This window comes from Tachysurus fulvidraco, chromosome 6, assembly GCF_022655615.1.
Source record: "Tachysurus fulvidraco isolate hzauxx_2018 chromosome 6, HZAU_PFXX_2.0, whole genome shotgun sequence".
Lineage (NCBI taxonomy): Eukaryota > Metazoa > Chordata > Actinopteri > Siluriformes > Bagridae > Tachysurus > Tachysurus fulvidraco.
In genome coordinates, this window is record NC_062523.1 from 21,524,185 (window position 1) to 21,537,237 (window position 13,053).

A 13,053-nucleotide genomic window follows, 5' to 3' on the forward strand; every position below is an offset into this window, starting at 1 on the left:
TATTTGCACATCTAAAACAGCTCCAAAGTTTATCCCCAAAAGATGCCATATGCATATTTCATTGATTATTACACATCTAATACAAAATACAAAAAATCAAGAGTTGGGTATGAATAAGTAAAGTCAGATCGAGGGGAAAGTTTGTGCCTGCAGTGAAATCTGCTCTTAGCATCGCCTTCCACTTTCCCTCGTTGGTAAACAGTGTAAAAATACCCGGTAACTCCAGTAAATCGCGTTAATTACGGGAGATGAAATGTAACGCTTTATAACGCGCTTTCGGACGCAGCCAGTGTGCGCGTGCTTCCGAGGCCGACAGTGTCCACTAGCTCCTCCCTCTTTGGACCTTGTGACAACAACAACTCATCCCAGAGAGCGAGCTGCACTTTTCGGCTCATTTTCTTCCTGTCACTCTCTCTGTCTCGGTCTCTCTCTCTCTCTCTCTCTGTCTCTCTTTCTTCCAGTCTCCAAATGGTTGTCCCGCCGCTCACAGCCTAATTCATTACAGCCTTTTCTCGTCCTTTTTTTTTTTTTTTTTTTTTAAATTTACTTTTCCCAGCTGAACCCGGTGGATTTCTCCTTCTCACCAACTCGCGCGTGACTTTTTTTTCTTTCTTTGGGGTGTTTTTTTGCCCACTTTTTGAACTTTATCGCGTGCTCGATCTGACCATGGCCGTGCCGGCTGCTTTGATCCCCCCTTCCTCGCTGGTCCAGCCGTCTCCCATCTCATCCTCCTCTTCCTCCTCGGTGAACACTTCTTCTCCATCGGCCAATTCGTCTCCTTGTCCGTCGGTGGCTCCGGCCGTCGCGAACCCGTTCCGCTCGGAGCTGAGAGCAGCGTCAGGAAGCCCGGTCATACCGATCGCTGTCACTCCGACTCCGCTGGGCTCCAAGCCCGTGTACTCGACCCCGTCGCCCGTGGAAAACACCCCGCAGAATAACGAGTGTAAGATGGTGGAGCTGAGGGGCGCGCAGGTGGCCTCATTCACAGTGGACGGACGGGAGCTCATATGCCTGCCGCAGGCCTTCGATCTTTTCCTGAAGCACCTGGTCGGTGGGCTGCACACCGTCTACACCAAGCTGAAGCGGCTTGAGATCACGCCCGTGGTGTGCAACGTAGAGCAGGTGCGCGTTCTGCGCGGCCTCGGGGCGATCCAGCCCGGTGTGAACCGCTGCAAGCTCATCTCCCGAAAAGACTTCGAGACGCTTTACAACGACTGCACCAATGCCAGGTAAGCACCGAGTCCCGGTCCACATGCGCACAGTTGCACCATCAGTTCGGATAAGAGCCGATTCCTCTTTCAGCTTCGCGCGCAAAACAGCTCCAACTTCTCCGTTACTTGTTAACTGGTAAAGAAGCGCAGAGCTGCGAGAACCGACTCCGTGCTCACGAGTCCAACCGAGCTGATGACGTAGCGGAGCCGTTACCGCCGTGCTCAACTTTTACACCACCGACAGCAAGCACACTGCAAAACGTCAGTGTGTTACATTAACTTCTCCACCGCTGATGCGACACACACAACAAAGCATCAGTGTGTGTGTGTGTGTGTAGATGAGCTTCTACACAACTGATGCATAATACACAGTAAAACATCAGTGTTAGTTTAACTTCTTAACTGATGCAAAAATAAACACAACACAGCAGTGTTAGATACACGTATGATTTAACACAACTGATACAAAAATACACAACAGAACACGAGTGTATTACGTTCACTTCTACACCACTGATGCGAAAACACAACAAATCATGTGTTACATTTACTTTTCCACCATTTTCACAAACCACACAGATCAGCTGTGTGTTCAATTCATTTACAAACCTTTATTAACTTTTATACCACTGACACAAAGTACACAAGTAAACATCAGAGTGTTAGATTCATTTGTACAGCACTGACACAAAGTACACAGCTGAACAACAGGGTGTTTAAGATTAACTTTTACAGTCATCATTATAAATAAGCACTGTGTAAATAACACTGGCTTTTTCTTTCTTTTTTTTTTTTGCTGTGCACAAGAGCCATAATATTTGATATAACTCGTTCTCATGATATTGGGATGAAATGTCAGGTTTGTATTCACAACAAACCAGAAATGATGAAATGACGGCATGAGGGTTAACAGTAACAGTTATCATAATATCTTAAAACTGGATGTGTTTATATTTGTATATATATATATATCAGTACTTATAATATATCAGTACTTATAATATATATATATATATATATATATATATATATATATATATATATATATATATATATATATATATATATTTACACATATTAAATAAGCTAAAAGCTGTACATTTTTTACTCTTATATACACTAAAAGTTTACTAATATTTACCAAATTGTGCACTGTAAGTGATGTCCGGGCATATTCAGTTATTTGTAGTGTTTGCATCTTTCTTTCTTTCTTTCTTTCTTTCATTCTTTCTTTCTTTCTTTCTTTCTTTCTTTCTTTCTTTCTTTCTTTCTTTCTTTCTTTCTTTCTTTCTTTCTTTCTACTTCAGTCAGAAAAGAAGTGCTTGTGGTCAGTAAGTGCATGTTGTCAATAATGAAGAAGGATTCACTGCCTCCAGCTAATTTTAAGTAGTGGAAACATAGATTGCTGTTAAGTGGGTGCAAGACATGTGACCTTTCTCCTTAAATAACTTTTTGTCTAACTGTAACTAAAAAGACAAATAAAACGATAAAAAACAAATAATGAGAGTAGCACTAATAATAATAATAATAATAATAATAATAATAATAATAATAGTTGAATTGTACAATAAGACAAATGTTATTTAAGGAGAAATGTAAAAAATTGTTACAATATTTAAATCACTAACATTATTTTAATAATAAGAAATTATTTGTCTATATAATCTTACATTTTTGCTCTTAGTTTTTAGAATACTGGTCTTTTACATATTGTATATGTTTGTATTATATATTTATACACACATCTATTTAATAACAGACTTTCCTAAGCATGAAAATGAATATTTTTCATGATACCTTCATTTACTGCCTTATATTGTTATATTATATTGTTATATTGCATTATTTTGGGGTGGTTTGAACAGTGAGGATGATTTTGCATGTGAGAGCTGGAACTTAAAGCTGTGAGGCTTCGCACCTCAGTCCCCTCTGATGCTTCCCTGGTCACACAGTGATATAGTGCGTGATTTGAACTCTTGAGGCTGGCACTGAGTATGGCCAGCGATGGGGTTAAAGGATAATGCAGTGCTACATATTGCTTTAATGACGCTAAAGTGCTCGCCTATTACTGCTGCACAGGAGAGGCCTGTAATGGTCTCTGAAAGCACCTGGTACTGCCGGTGTTATGCTGAAATCAATCATATCCGCCATGGCTGCTTCCCATTTGGAGAATTACATCATTTGTATGGACAAAGATATCCTGTGTAGATGGAACACAAACAGATGGTGCAGGAGGAGCAGCTCTTCGTTACACCGCTGATTGAATCTGTGTGTGTGTATGTTTGCCACTTTAAGCAGAAAGGTTTGCGCTTTTGCTCCTAATTTCAAGTATCCGTCATCACTTGAGTTGTGATGATGCAGCAAAGTATTGTAGATGTTTGTGGAGCCATACACATGACACCGTATAAGAATCCTCATTTTTTAAAGTGACCTTTTGGAATTATTGTATATTATACTTGGATTATACTCAGAGCTCCAAATAGATTTCTACTGAATGTCAAGATATCCATGTTTTAATTCCTGCACTATTATGATGACGAAACGCTCCTGCTCACTTTTTTTTTCTTTATCTTCGGCTGCACTTGTTTAACTCATGTGCTGTACGGCGGCGGCAGATGATCTCCGTTCTTGCTCTGCAGGAGGACAAGCTTCTCGCTGTTTCTCTCTTTCTCTCACTCTCTCTCTCTTTCTGCTGCACCTTCACACAGAGCCTCGACCCAGATTAATGCGCTCCTTCCGGTGCCGAGCAGATAGAGGGCCCATAATCTCTTGCTTTCATGGGAGCTACGACATTGTCTCATGAGAAGCAATACTTCAGCCACTTGTTTTCCTTTTCATTTTGTGTGTGGGACAGCGCAGGCTCCGTTCGTTCCCACCGGCATCTGAACTTAAAGGCTTATTGAAACATCACAACAGTGCTGCTCCCTCACTGGAGGCAAGCTGTACATGCACAGCAATGCAGCAGTTAATTGACAATCATTGTCTACCTCTGAAGGTTAAACACGCACCTCCAGACGACAGGAGGCCCCTGGGATGTCGGCTATTTTCCTTAGCTCTAGAATTTCACAGATTTTATTTAAACGGTCTTTTGCACATTCATTCTTGTAATAGCTTTTTAATTTAAATCAATATCGGTGTCACAAAAATTTTATTTTCATGCTCAGCCATGAGAGCGAAGCATTAAAAAAAAGAGGCTTGTGTTGTGTTTGTGTTATGATACAAACTGTCCCATTTACAGGAAAGTGGGATTATTTTGTCTAGCGCTCGGGGGTTACGTCTTCACCAGCGGTGGCAGATTTTATCGCTCTTCTCTCTCTCTCTCTCTCTCTCTCTCTCTCTCTCTCTCTCTCTCTCTCTCTCTCTCTCTCTGCAGTGCTCTTCTGATATATTTGTTTTCGGCAGGGCACAGATGTGTTTACAGGTACTCTTGGGAAATCTTTGGATCGGATTCAAATCATTCCCAGTCAGAGTGGGTGCTAAGATACCCGTCACCCAGCAACCACATCCAAGAGGGAGCCAGGGTGATAATAACTTTAAAAAAAACAGAGAGACAGATGTCTGATTAGGATGAAAGAGTTTGAAGGCAGAGGGAGGGGGGCTTGTGCATGTTAAAAGGCTTGTTAAAATCACAAATTCATTCAAGCACTTTCTTACAAATCAAATATGCATTTCGGTGCTCTGGCCTCGAATTCATGTTATGATGATGGGTCAGAGAGGAAGAAGATAAACAGCCTGCTTTTTAATCTTTTGTTGCTGTGACTTGGAAAAGCACTGCTGTTGGATAGGTTTGGTGTTGGAAATTAATAGTGCATTTGCTGCATATCGCAAGAGGATGTCGTTAGAAAACTGGAAAAGATGTTGTGTTATTTTTTTAAATGTCGATTTGAATGAAATGTAATTACTAATTATGACGGTCATGCTGACTTGCTCAATTGCTATTATTATTTTTATTCAGAATATTTCTGCCTCTATCCCAAAGCCTGTAAAAGTTGTCCTTTCAGTTATTGCTCATGAATAAATATAGGACATCGCTAGCTATTTATAGTTCTTTATAGTTTTGACCCGAAGAGGCTCTAAAGGCCATAATTGTGTGTTTAAAGTGAAATATTCTGAGCTGATCAGATTTTTTTTTCTCTGCTGGAACCTCAGAGAGAATTAGAAAGAGAATTGTGTATAAGGTGCACATATTTATTAATACATTTATTATTTGTAATGTACGGCTGTTCTGTTTCATAACAGATGTCATTAGGTGATGCTGACACCACTGAGGTGCGGATATTTTTGGTGTTTTTTTAATGGCGCGGAGAATAAAGCAGTCAGGAGAAGGCATAGTTGGGAAATTGGAATAGTGGAGCAGCACCTGTGACAGATTGGCTGTGGAGAAAGCCATGAATTTGGGCCTGTGTGTGTGTGTGTGTGTGTGTGTGTGTGTGTGTGTGTGTGTGTGTGTGTGTGTGTGTGTGTGTGTGTGTGTGTGTGTGTGTGTGTGTGAATGAGAGAGACACTGTAGGGTCTGGCATGTCTTTAGCCCGGCAGCTCGTCCACATTACACCGTATTTAGGGAGCATGGCGCAGATCACTGGTGCTTGTACAGCGATGTTAAACACTACTGACAGAAGTTAGAGAGAGCAGATGAGATTTCTTGATTGGACGGAGATTCCAAGCTGTAGCCTCGCTCTGTCTAATGTGGTCACGTAGAGAAATTGATTTTCCCCCTCCGAAATTAATTAATTTTTCATATAGCCCAAAGCTGGAGTTAAAAAAAAAAAAAAAAAAAACTGAGTGCACTTGCTGCTTTTCTATTTTCCTGCTCTTTTTTAAGAATTATTGCCTAATCATATTAATACTTTTGCCCCAAGGATGAAAAGATAATTGTACAAATGCATTTGGAAATATGTATCGCTGAGTATTTATGATTAAATTATGCAAATAACTCTGCTCCTATCCTTTGTGGACCCAGATTGTCTAATTAGGATTGATATGCCGAGTAGATGTTCTTGAATCTGAATACACGCATGTCCAAAGAGCAGAAAATTGAAAATGACAAGGCTGGAATCCTTAAAAAGTGCTTTCTTTTTTCTTTTTTCTTTTTTTTTTTTTTTACTGGCTAATTCAGCGTATCTGTATCAGGAGTTAATTTTCCCTAGCTCATTTTCACATTGGAGATGACAGGGGAAAAAAAAAAAAAAGAATACTTGTGGGAATCAATCTCAAATGGGATTCTAGAAATATCTTCCAAGTTGTTTTTTTTTTAAGGTCCTGAGAGATAAATTTTGCATTGTGTAAATGTCAACAATTCAGTTCTAAGACATCTGTCCATTTCGACTTCGGTACTATTGTTTAGCTCACTATTGTATGGTATCAAAAGAAATTTCTTGATGCATTTTCGTGAGGTGTGCATGTGTGTGTGTGTGTGTGTGTGTGCATGTGTGTGTGTTGAAGGATATGGCAGTGGCTCGATGAGGTAAACAACGTCAGCAGCTTTGGTACTGCCAGCCTGGAGGACAGGTGATTATGTAGCTCTGCAGGCTGTTTTCATTTAGGTCAGAACAAGCTCCACTTTACAGGGCAATGAGAGCACCATGACTCCATTAAAGAAAAACAACAGGCTCTGGAGTGCTCGTGCCATTTTTTTTTCTGAGGACAAAAGAAATAAGTGCTCAATGAATTCACTTTCAAGCCCTCCTCAAAGCATGAAATATGTGGTTCTAAAGCACCCTTTTTAAACCTTTTGAAAAGAAAAAAAACCTCTTCGATGGGATGCACATGCTTTTTTTCGCTTCTAAAAAGTAAAGCTGACAGCATTCTTCTTAGACATTTATTCAATGGCAGTAGATAAATGTAGATTTGTCTCATGTACACCTAAAACAACTGAATAATAACTCTTTAATCCAAGCGTAAAATAAAAGGAAAACGACACCGAAATACTGCCACATTCGTGTCAGCGAGGTTCGGCCCTGTACCGAAGCCTGCTCCAACACCTCCAGGAGCATCTCATAAAGTTGTGATTGTTATCTAATCTTTACCTGGCAAAGCGAATGGCTCGCAGCTAATGACACTTGAGACCAGAATGGAATTCTATCGCCGTTCAAAGCATCTGCTCTCAGACAGGCCTCTGACAAACACGAGACTCCAGGCCCCTCGCTCAGGAGCTGAACTCCTCACAGACCACACAGCAGCGTGGAACGGCAATTTGCCTAAATTGAATCATAATAATCATAACAAAACACAAATATTGTTTTGTTTATTGCCACTAAGGATCCCATATGTTGCGTGCAGGAGTTGTTAGCTATGCGTTTTGCTTCTTGAATAAGACACTTTCAAGGTGAAACACAAATGGCTGCTTATTAGATAAAAATGCTAAGCATTTGGCTGTAGCATCAATCCTGCTAGTGGGTCCTGCTCCATTCTTCCTGTGCCTGTTGAAAAGCAAACAGCATTAACTCACGTTTCCACACTCCTGCATTACCTGAGAATTAACTATGACTCCTTTTAATTAAGTTTGCCAAACAATTTGCCTTTTTTTTGTTGGCAATAAGACATTTATTTCTGTATTTCGTTCTGAAATCTTGCACCCGAGCGACATAACCCTGCCATGTTTTTTTGCGCCGCAGTTCCCACAGAAGGCCGGCATAAATCAGTGTCACCTATAGCTTGACTAAGTGTGAAAGGGAGACATCGCTGCAAAATATTTTTGGACTATATACAAAGGCACACAGAAAATCTTTGGCGTGCAATGGTAATAAAGTGAAAATCCCATTTCCACGCTATCCACTCCAATCCTCCACCCTGCTTGAGTTTGCCTGCGCAGAGTGCATTAGAAGTAGACGCTGTATTTCCGTATCAAACAAAAGCCGTCGTTTTTTTTCTTTTAGACCCGATCCAGAGCCTCTCACGTTGCTTGCTTGCCGAGCCCCGCGAGAGAGAGAATGACGAGCCATTATAATAACTCCGGTGTTTTTTTCAATGATGCTTGGCTTGAGTTTCTCTCCTCCAGACTCAAATGTCACTGTCTCACTGAGGCTTCCTTTAAAAAAAAAAAAAAAAATCGCCCCTGCCACGGTGAGCCATAGTGCCCGGCTATTATTACTCTCCCCGTAAAGACTGACAGTTTGCTCCGGAGAGACATGACACCGAATTCGTCTGCTGGAAGTGGACCACCGCGCCCCCTTTCTGTCCCATCAGATATGTGTAAACCGATGACACCTGGCTGGCGGATGCGGAAGGCGAGGCAACGGTGACCACAGCACACACACGTTGCCTGCGTTTATAGCCTTTGTTTGTCAAGAAGAAGGTGTAGACTACTACACAGGTCTAGCGGCTCACTGTCTCGTGTTTCACAGCTGTGGTTCGGCTTGTAGATAAGCCAAGGTTTAATCAAACCATCACTTTTCTATCAGTTGCACCTACAAGAGATTAGACTCCATTCGTTCATTTTAAAAGACACACTTATATACAGCGTGTCATAAAAAAAAACTGTTTAAATGCTTACACCAGGTTTATGACACTCACCTTTGCTAACTGCCAGCATCCCTGTTAATGTATTCTACTTATAAATTTGTCCTGTTATGTAAAACCCAGTACAGGCTTTTGTGCTCTATACAGACTCCAGAGCATTATGCTGATAAAAGTTTTCCAGCATAATACATCTGTCTATATGTATTATCCCTCTGTTGCTCCAGAGCAGACACTGTGACATCCATAAACTTCACATGTGAATAGGCTTTTCTGAAAAGGAGAATGAATTAAGTCAAGCTGACATCGCATGCCAATAAGCTTTGTTTCATTCCCAGTGCAGTATTCATTTGTGGCACAGAGAGATTTATTGCATGATTGACAATTATGAGAGGATGACCTAGTTTTTTTTTTTTTTTTTTCGCAATGGAACAAAAAATGGTTTTCATGGAACGGCATCGCCTTCCTTTGTATCCTGCAGACCAGAAGCGATGAACAAGGAGGCTTTTGCCAAGAGACACGCAGCTTTTTTAAGAGCTCAGAAAGAGTCAGTTTGCTGTTTACTTATGTGTTTTTGTTTTTTTTTACCTCATATGATTTAGTATTAGCCTAATTGTGAGACATCCCCGTGGATAACATGTCCCTTTTAAAGCCTTCTCATTCAATTTTCTCTCCAAAGTTATTTTCTATGCTATTTGACAAAGTGTCTCCCTACAGGCAAACACTGAAGTCTGCGCTTGTCTTGGAGGTGAGATGGCATATTAACTATTCAGCTAGACTTTCACACCACGAGGATCTATTCATAGCTCGGCTAGCTTTGTCTGCTTAACCGACTAGCATTTCAGCAACACTTTGTAATGGCTAACATTTTGTGATTCATGCGTGTTTTTTTTTTTTTTTTTAATCTTACCTTTCTATTAACTGGCTTTATTCTGTGTCGTGAAGCTCATTACAGCTGTAAGGAGGGTGCGTTCCCCATGGGACCACTGGTTGAGTGGAACCACAAATGACACAAGCAGGGTTTAGTTGGAAGTTAATATCCTGCAAAATTGTTTCTGCACAGCTCAGTAGAATACGGATGATTAAATGACACGAGCAGATCAGAAACGTTTCCTCCGACTACAAGGTGTTAAGTGTTGGCGCTTTAGACTGCTGCAGCTCTCCCAAGGTTGCTGTTAAAAGAAATAAGATGTATTTAAAGGAGAACACTGTCACAGAGAGAGGCAGGAACTGAATGCCAGGCTTTGTGTATTGTGTCAGACGTTGTGTTTTACACAGATAACAGTGCTGTCGACTGACTTCTTTGAAGCACTACCCTGACAAGGAAAAAAAAAGGGTTATAACTGCAGGGAAATAAATACGACGTTCCGTTTCAGCAGACGTGGAATTTAACCCTATAAATGTACCTCTCAGTTGTCAAGTGATCCACGACACGTCGTGGGCTGTTCACAAGTAATTCTACATTATGAATTCGATTCACTTGTGTAACAAGAAACGATTTAAAGGAAGTAAAAAGATGCTAAAAAAAACAATAGGACAATAATATTGCTTTTTTTCCCCACTTCCTTTCATGGCCTCCAACTCCTCAGTTTTTCCTTAGCTATGAATAATTTATCCAAGATTTATTAATTTATTAATGAATCAGTTTATTATTATTAAATACAGGGGAAAAAAGTATATACTATTAAATGTAACGAATTGCTTAAAATTGTACTTAATTACATTAAAAAAAACAAACAATATTTAAATGTATAATATAATAATGTATTCAATTATTGTATTATTATATTTATTATTATGTATGTAATAACATTTTATTCATTCGTTTGTTTTGTTTGTTTGTTTGTTTGTTTGTTTGGACGTTTGTTTATTTCATTTGACCAGTAACTCATTAAGTACCAAATGTAATATTGATGATCTACTTCCTGGGAAACGTTTCCTGTTAGATAAGTGATTGACAAATGATCGATGTACACGATGTTTGAAATGTGGTTCAGTGTGTAAACATGTGTCGTTCATTTTCCGTTCTTTTTTTTTTTCGTGCGTAATCGTCAATCGACACACCGTCAAGCATTTTATTCTGCCATAATAGTGAGTAGCTCAATTTTTGTTGGATCTCTAAAACATGTAAAACTGGAGTGGAATAGTTCAGTCTGAAATAAAGACTTTTGAAAGGAGAACATTTTCCCCATTTGATGTAGTGATTCTAACTAAAGTGTGGACATGAAAAGCTTTTTACTTGAAATAAACTGCCACTTGTCTGTGGCCAACACACACACACACACACACACACACACACACACACACACACACACACACACACACACACACACACACACACACACACACACACACACAATATCTTTTCTCATTTTCTCTTCACTCAAGTTCTCAGAGATTTACCTTTATGGCGGAGTAAAGAAATCGAGCCGTTTCCTCAAACGACAATATAACTTCCGCTCTCGCTGTTCAGCCAGAGATTAACTGTTCTGCGTTAGCAATTCTGCGATGGAAGATTAAGGGCTGTAAAAAATGGAGCAAAGGGGGTTTGCAGTTATCAAATGTCCTCTCACTCTTGACCTTTCAAATGTCAGAAAAGGAATGTGAGACAATAGCCGTCGTGCAGATCTGATTACGTGCATCAAACGAGCCTCGATGGTGCTATTAGTCACAGGCATGTTTAATTTAAGGAAATCAGGAACCCGAGGCAAACAATACGCTATATTTATATCTTGTGCACCTTCGTTATCATCTGAGCATTGGAGCATTGTGTTCCTCGTGAAAAGAGCTCTTAGACATGGAGCGTTACATCGTTTGTTCTTGATCGAGAAACATCTGTGTCGCTCGCTATTAGTGCACATTACTCCAAGACAAGAATTTTACAATTATACTTCTGGCCTCCTTTGATACATATTGTTCATTTTTTTGGCCATGGGAGGAGATTTAAGGCGGGATAATTAAAGGTATAGGGTCAGGGTCAAGCCAATAGGAATGTCAGGGTATGACAGGCTCTTTCAGCACGCCCCAGACAGAGATAGCAGCCGAGCCACAGAAAGGCCAGTGTGCTGACAGCGCTGGCGCAGCAGGAAGACATCAGCGGGAGAAACAGATAGCGAGAGCAGCCGGTGGAGCGGCCAGAATCAGGAAAGATTAGGCGTGAGACCCGGGGTCAACCCGTTCCCACCGCTCACTCGGGGTGTTATTAATAAAAGACACGGCTAAGAGCTTATTAAGCTGTTCAAACATACACGCAGGTCACCGCTGCTGTCAGTCAGAATTCCAAACTCTTTATTCGCAACTTCATATGCAACTTTATTATGCACATATAAAGCAGCTGTACAAAAAGTAGTAGTTCGAGTCATAGTGGATGACAGAGGATGAGTGTAATGCAGTAGCTCAGTATGGGAGAAGTATTGCTACTACAAGGAAAATGTAATACTGCACTTAAATGTACTTTTATGGATGGCATGGATGGATCTACGTGTACTGATTCGGCTCTGTACAGGCCTCTTGTCAATGTAAATAATAGGAGTTATTTAGCATGCTGTGAGCAGATAACATGGGGGCATGAGGAAGATAAAATGAACGTACATAACTCTCTTCTTGCCGTAAGTGATGAGCGGTGTCCGACCTGTCTGCTCTGTGAAAGGAAACATGGCACGATAGCGCCAGATCTTTGATCAAGATGTTCGGGCGCTCACGCCTGTGATTTACTGCCACATCCCGGTAAAAAGGGTGTCAACTTTAGGTCTTAATGAAAGCTCTTAAACATAACAGTATCTGTGCAGAAGCAATGTGGTGACAGCAACCATGCAAAAGAGGTCAAATGGCCATCGAGACTAAATGACTGCATCGTTTCTTCCTGTGGAAAATTCCCTTCTAACTTGTAAGTGCAGTTAATTTCACATCTTATCATTTGTGCCTTTGTCTGTCCACTGGCTCTTCCAAGTCAGAGCGGACCCCATGAGATAAACTCTGTCAGACTCGGGGGTGATTTATTAAATTTTGAGTTCTGTGAAGGACTTTCATGTCGAAGGGAGAAAGAAAATACATTGCAGGTGGCTGCCAGCTTCAGGCACTATTTGCTGAAGGTAAGGAGAGAGAGAGAGAGAGAGAGAGAGAGAGAGAGAGAGAGAGAGAGAGAGAGAGAGAGAGAGAGAGAGAAGGAGGAGGGAGCGTGGGACTGGGAAACCAAGAGAGGAAGAGAGAGTCTGTGAGATACTGAGAAAGGGAGTGAAAGAGAGAGAGTGAAAGAGCAAGAGAGAAAGAGAGAGAGAGAGAGAGAGAGAGAGAGAGAGAGAGAGAGAGAGAGAATGAACAAATATATGTGGGATTTCCTGCTTTTGTTTTGGCAGGGGGAGCACAACCTCTAAACCCACCCTGTTCT

General features: G+C 40.8%; 1 protein-coding gene across 2 annotated transcripts in view; it reads left to right on the forward strand.

The window, feature by feature from the left end:
• Positions 1–395: 395 nt before the first annotated feature.
• The window catches only part of dachd (dachshund d), a 112,207-nt gene continuing 99,549 nt past the window's right edge, over positions 396–13,053 (forward strand). For both annotated transcript variants that reach the window (XM_027166014.2, XM_027166015.2), the window contains exon 1: positions 396–1,229. In XM_027166014.2, the coding sequence (XP_027021815.1) occupies positions 667–1,229 (563 nt within the window). In that variant the 5' untranslated portion in view covers positions 396–666. The remainder of the gene's footprint in view (positions 1,230–13,053) is intronic.